The sequence below is a fragment of the Triticum aestivum genome, chromosome 4A (assembly GCF_018294505.1).
Source record: "Triticum aestivum cultivar Chinese Spring chromosome 4A, IWGSC CS RefSeq v2.1, whole genome shotgun sequence".
Lineage (NCBI taxonomy): Eukaryota > Viridiplantae > Streptophyta > Magnoliopsida > Poales > Poaceae > Triticum > Triticum aestivum.
Window position 1 is genome coordinate 114051094 of NC_057803.1, and position 6684 is coordinate 114057777.

A 6684-nucleotide genomic window follows, 5' to 3' on the forward strand; every position below is an offset into this window, starting at 1 on the left:
GAGAACAAAGTATGGACTTTGGTGGACTTGCCCGATGATCGGCAAGCCATTGAGAATAATAAATGGATCTTCAAGAAGAAGACATATGTTGATGGTAATGTCACTATCTACAAAGCTCGAATTGTCGCGAAAGGTTTTTGACAAGTTCAAAGAGTTGATTACGATGAGACTTTCTCACCCGTAGAGATGCTTAAGTCTGTCCAAATAATGTTAGCAATTGCCACATTTTATAATTATGAAATCTGGCAAATGGACGTCAGAACTGCATTCCTTAATGGATTTCTTAAAGAGAATTGTATATGATGCAACCAGAAGGTTTTGTCGATCCTAAAGGTGCTAATAAAGTGTGCAAGCTCCAGCGATCCATCTATGGACTGGTGCAAGCATCTCAGAATTGGAATATACGCTTACGGAGAAGCCTGTATTTACAAGAAAGTGAGTGGGAGCTCTGTAGCATTTCTGATATTATATGTGGATGACATATTATTGATTGGAAATAATATATAATTTCTAGATAGCATAAAAGGATACTTGAATAAGAATTTTTCAATGAAAGACCTCGGTGAAGCTGCTTATATATTGGGCATCAAGATCTATAGGGATAGATCGAGACGCTTAATAGGACTTTCACAAAGCACATACCTTGACAAAGTTTTGAAGAAGTTTAAAATGGATCAGTCAAAGAAAGGGTTCTTCCCGGTATTACAAGGTGTGAAATTGAGTCAGACTCAAAGCCCGACCAGTACAGAAGATAAAGAAAAAATGAAAGTCGTTCTCTATGCCTCAGCCATAGGTTCTATCATATATGCTATGCTGTGTAACAGACCTGATGTGTGTCTTGCCATAAATTTGATAGGGAGGTATCAAAGTAATCCAGGAGTGGATCACTGGACAACGGTCAAGAACATGCTAAAGTACCTGAAAAGGACCAAGGATATGTTTCTCATTTATGAAGGTGACGAAGAGCTCGTCGTAAATGGTTACGTCGATGCTAGCTTTGACACTTATCCGAATAACTCTAAGTCACAAACCGGATACGTATTTATATTGAATGGTGAAGCTGTCAGTTGGCGCAGTTCCAAATAGAGCGTCGTGGTGGGATCTATGTATGAAGTGGAGTACATATCTACTTCGGAAGCAGCGCATGAAAGAGTCTAGATGAAGGAGTTCATATCCGATCTGGGTGTAATACCCAGTGCATCGGGTCCAATGAAAATATTTTGTGACAACACTGAAGCAATTGCCTTAGCGAAGGAATCCAGGTTTAACAAGAGAACCAAACACTTTAAGAGATGTCTCAACTCCATTTGTGAAAAGGTCAAGGTTGGAGACATAAAGATTTGCAAAATACATACGGATCTGAATATAGGACCCGTTGACTAAGCCTCTTCCGCGAGCAAAACATGATCAACACCAAGACTCCATGGGTGTTAGATTCATTACAATGTAATCTAGATTATTGACTCTAGTGCAAGTGAGAAACTGATGAAAATATGCCCTAGAGGCAATAATAAACTTGTTATTATTATATTTCCTTATTCATGATAAAGGTTTATTATTCATGCTAGAATTGTATTGATTGAAAACTTAAATACATGTGTGGATACATAAACAAATACCGTGTCCCTAATAAGACTCTACTAGGCTAGCTCATTGATTAAAGATGGTTAAGATTTCCTAACCATAGACATGTGTTGTCAATTGATAACGGGATCACATCATTAGAAGAATGATGTGATGGACAAGACCCATCCGTTAGCTTAAAATATGATCGTTTAGTTTATTGCTAATGATTTGATGCTTTTTTAATGTTAAATATATATTCCTTCGACTATAAGATACGGGTTAAATTGCATGTATCCTAAAATGCACGGTACTGACCCAGCCATGATGTGTTGGTAGTTGATAGTTCAACGCCGCGGGCGGAACTAGGCCGCGCTTAGACATCAAAATTATTCATCTAAAGCATCGCATTAACTCTTCATAGTTTATTTCATCCCCTGAGTTTGAACTAAAGCCACAACACTTTCTTTCATCAAAGGGAGTAATTATTTTTGTTCACTCTAGTACTTCGCTTAATCTCATTTTTTATCGTTTCCCCTAGCAACCGACTAGAGTAGTCTACCGTATTTCCCGACTCCTGTTTGGATGTTAGAGTAGTTGCATCAGCGACAACGCAGTTGTGAGGTTGGTACTGCCATTATTTTTGCTCTTCAAGGGTTCGACACTTTAATTATGATGAAATTGCTATATATCCATGTGCGCTCCATCTCATTCGACCTCTCCTCCTACGGAGAGCTCAGAGTCTCTCGTGTCATACTCTCTTCGTTTCAAAATAGATGACTCAACTTTATACTAACTAAAGGAGTAGGTTCTAGTGCAAGGGCTCGGTAATAACTTTACTCCATATACTCCATTCATTTCTTTTTAGTCTGCATACAAGATTTAGTCAAAGTCAAACATTGTTAACTTTAACTAGGTTTATATGAAAAAATATCAAGATCCACAATATGAAATCAACATTGTTAGATGCATCGTGAAATTAATTTTCATACCATATAGCTTTAGTATCGTAGATGTTGATATTTTTCTCTATAAACTTGGTCAATTTTTACAAAGTTTGATTTTGATTAAATCTTATATGCAGACTAAAAAACGGAGGGAGTAAAAGAAATAGGAGTATATGCGTGCTCGCATAGTTGTCTGGTGCAAGAAAAAAGACTTGGAGCAGTAGACCGCAGACGAGCGTGACTGCAAGTCTGCCCGCGGCAGCACTAGCAGCCACTCCGAACCGGGACCAATTGATTTGAATGAAAATTTTGGGGCCGACGGATCTGCGCGGGAGGCAGCGTGCATGCGTGACAGCTACCCCGCCATGTAAGCCCCAAGCCCCTGCCCGCGCACCACGCAAGCATTTTGTCTGTCCGATTCGTCCTGGGCCCCGTCGCACGCCCCGCTCCATCCATGCAATGCAATGCATGTTGTGCACCGGGAGACGGCGGGATCCACCGTACGCTGTCGCCTCTAGCGCTAGCCATCACAGCAACTCAGCAAGCTTCGTGAGTGAGTAGTATGATTGCTTGATTGGTTGCGATGCTCACTGCTCTCTGCGGTGGAAGTACACAGTGAACCGTCGTCACATCGCCATGACACCGAATTGACCGCGCAACAAACCCCGACCGTGCGGGACGTCCACTACAACACCACACTATTTGCCAGTGACTGAATCTGCACTTGAGGATCCTCAGGCGAGCCGAGCCGGCGAGGGGAACAGCACAGGGGCCAGAAAGAATGAAAGAAAAAGAGCGGCGTGGAATCCGGAATCCCCACGTTGGCCGTCGCGACGTGGCCGGCGGGGCCAGGTGGCACGTGAAGGCACGAGGTGCGTGTCCGCCCAGCCTCTTCCTACGCCCGGACCCTTCTTCGGGCATGGCATGGACGACCTGGAAGCGGACAGCCGAGCCTACGACGGGATAGGGATGAGATATTTGCCACACCATCTCCACATCCCTTTCCGATCTCTCGCACGGCGAATCGCCTCTCCTCCAATCCCCTGCCGGCGCCCACGTGAACGCACCCGCCCGCATTTGCGGCCCCAGCCTCCGCGCGCCACGTCCATACGCCGGCCCGCTGAGTCACGCCGCCGGGGGGAAGAAACGCCGCACGCCGGTCCATGGACCCGGCCCAGGGAGCCGGCGGGCGACGCGGTGTCCTCATCCATGGTGCATGTATAAATAGGTTCCTCCCCCGTCGACTCTGCACGCCTTATCACCACACAACCCCATACACACACGGTTCCTCAGATTACGACTACGATCGAGGAAGAGGAAGAAGATACAATATGGCCCTGGGAGACGACTCTCCGGCCTCCTACATCCGCATGGTATGTGCTACTACAATCGTCGTCTTCCCATCCCCTAATTCGTACCTTGGTCTGCTGCTCCCTTGGTTCTTCTAGTTCTAGCTAGCAGATAGATGATCACCAGCATCAGCATGCACAGGACATTGATTTCTCACGTCGACATCAGAATTGGTCAACTAATTAAGGTGGGATTTTTAATTTGCAGGTTCACCATCTGATAGAGAAGTGCATGACGTTCGGGATGAGCATGGAGGAGTGCATGGAGGCGCTGTCCAAGCGCGCCGACGTTCAGCCGGTCGTCACCTCCACAGGTCGGTCCGTCTCAAATCAGTTACTTCCTCTGATCAGCAGGAATACACTTATCTGTACTGACGCTGAGTTGGCGTGCTTGCAGTATGGAAAGAGCTGGAGAAGGAGAACAAGGAGTTCTTCGACAGATACAACAAGCAGTTGAGATCAGAAAAGGGAGGCCGAAGCAGCTGCAGCAGCAGCAGCGACAGCAGCTCCTAATGATCAACAGGAGATGCGTGCTGCTTAGATGTTAGCCATTCTGCACTTAGTAGAACGAATAATTAGAAGATCGATGGGGCGGGAAGTCAGCTAACGCGACACGATCTATGTGTGCTGGTGCATGTACAGGAATCACAAGCCATCTCGTACTGTTGCCATATTCTTCAGATGTAATTGTACTCATCATGTATCCATCTCCCACAGCTCTCGGTTCAGACTTTTCATACCTCTGTGGAGATTACCTACGGCACCACTGTGTGCTAATCGTCCAAGCAAAGCTTTATTCTGTAATTGGATCTCCGTCTTCTCTTTCTAACGAGCAAAAAAAAAAACGGTTGTCCTGCACAGAAAAAACACTGTTCTCCCCTAACCAGAGATACTAGTACACATGTTCACGGGAAAACGAAGGAAACATGCTATATGCTCAGCGAGAAGTTGGTGTACACGAACGTGCTCCGTGACGGGATGGGACATCTTGTCGTTGGGTCGCTGAAGCCAGCGTGGAACGGTCCAAACAAGGAAAGTTTGCACCGGCGCCATACGTGTGTGCAGTGCCGTGGAATCGGTGATGGGATTCTGCTGCACGGGACAAGGACCCCTCGCCTCTTCTTTCCTCTGATTTTGACGTGACAAGCAACAACTTCGCGAGGCAAAATGGGCAAAAATAACCTCGAAACGCCACTAATTCACAAAGGGTGAAAAAAGGGTGAAATTTTTTCACCCAACTAATCCTTTTGTGTAGTGGCTGATTAATAGGTGCTACACGCCTGCGGTGTGGCACCCTGAGGCTCGGCAAGGGCCCACCTCACTCTAGTTGTACAACGTCTAGCCGACATGCGCTACACTGCTTTGTGTAGCGCCTAGACAAAAGACGCTACACGTGCACTTACTAACCGCCACGGCCGGTCCTCCCTAGCCTAGTCCCCACACAAACTTCAAGAGCATTTGAACAGAGGACGTCTGGACGCGATTCTCTCTCTCTCTCTCACTTCTTAAATTCCTCACTAAATCCTGCAGATTTGAAGATTTTTCTTCGTGGATTTCAACCTCAATCTCTCCCTTAAAGTAATTTCCTCCGATTCCTTTTCATTTGAAAAAATGCTCACATTTGCTCAAGTCTATCATGTTTGGGCAAACCCTAGTTTTTCATGGATTTTGAAATATGTATGAAAATATGAGATGATTGTTTGGCATTTGTTAGGGTTAGGCTTCTTAGTATGTTAGGGTTAGGGTTATGGTTCTTGTTATGTTGGGGTTAGGGTTATGGTTCTTCACTACTAGGGAAAAGCCTAGCAGTAGCGTGGGTTTTTGGCCTAGTAGTAGCGCGAGATGCCGCGCTATTGATAAGACGCTACAGCTAAAGGTTAGCAGTAGTGTTGGTCAACACACGCTACTGTTATAAGTACTTAGTAGTATCGATTTTTTCGTAACGCGCTACTGGTAAGTACTAGCAACGCGCCTCTGAGCCTGCGCTACTACTATTATTGCGTATTATTTTTTTCTTCATTTTATGTCGTATTCATACACCATTATACAAGTTTTCATGCAGTAGCAATTTATAGATTGTTTTTACATCACAATGAGTTATTACATCACTAGATGAAAGAATCGTGGACTAGTTTCAAGTGGATGGATCAAGTGGATGGATCCATCCACTTGAAACTAATCCGCGGTTCTTTCACCCAATGATATAATAAAGCATTGTCATCATCATCATATCATTAACAACTTATCATCATACTACATCATTGTCATATAACACCTCCTCATGATCAATTTTATCAATGAGACATCATATAACAAGTTGGTCACTAGTCATAATCACAACTCCTCATCATCATCATCAACTCTAGCACATTGTAGCACATAATAACACATTGTACCAAGGACCTGATCCTCTCTCATAGGACCTACTACCCTCTTTTAGGTAAAATAGTATAAAACAAGATAGGCCCTGGCCCTCCATTATGGAGAATGAAGATTATCCTGTCTCCAATTCTTGCGCTTCGCACAATGTTGTTTCCAAGTAGCTCCCTATGATTAATCATACATTTTTTCCAATCAAAGATTGTCATGTCTCCATCGATTTTAGAAATCCGGTATGAACAACAGTGATGCGTAGGATGACCTGGCCGTAAGCTCATAACATCAAGGCGACCTTTCGGAAATATCAGATGAGGCAACAATCGTTCGGGGTTTTCTGTTGAATACATAGTAATAACTTCGTAGTTAGCAATGTAGTTGAGTTTTAGAAGAATTTATGCAAAAGATTCACGAATGTCGTAATAGTAAAAAAAAATATTTCCATGACA

The 6684-nt window shown here is 44.2% G+C and overlaps 1 protein-coding gene across 1 annotated transcript; it reads left to right on the plus strand.

Annotated features, from left to right (window-relative positions):
• The first annotated feature begins 3444 nt into the window (after positions 1-3444).
• Positions 3445-4596, plus strand: LOC123081843 (uncharacterized). Its single transcript, XM_044504357.1, has 3 exons — positions 3445-3883; positions 4068-4173; positions 4257-4596. Exons 1-3 carry the CDS (start codon positions 3674-3676, stop codon positions 4370-4372), a joined length of 432 nt encoding a protein of 143 aa, XP_044360292.1. The 5' UTR covers positions 3445-3673; the 3' UTR covers positions 4373-4596.
• The last annotated feature ends 2088 nt before the right edge of the window (positions 4597-6684 follow it).

What these genes read in the sequence shown, in the direction of transcription:
- LOC123081843 (XM_044504357.1), top strand. Translation starts at nt 3,674, where the DNA reads ATGGACCCGGCCCAGGGAGCCGGCGGGCGACGCGGTGTCCTCATCCAT. An exon ending in CGGCCTCCTACATCCGCATG is followed by an intron (nt 3,884 to 4,067) that starts GTATGTGCTACT and finishes TTTAATTTGCAG; the next exon opens with GTTCACCATCTGATAGAGAA. An exon ending in GCCGGTCGTCACCTCCACAG is followed by an intron (nt 4,174 to 4,256) that starts GTCGGTCCGTCT and finishes GCGTGCTTGCAG; the next exon opens with TATGGAAAGAGCTGGAGAAG.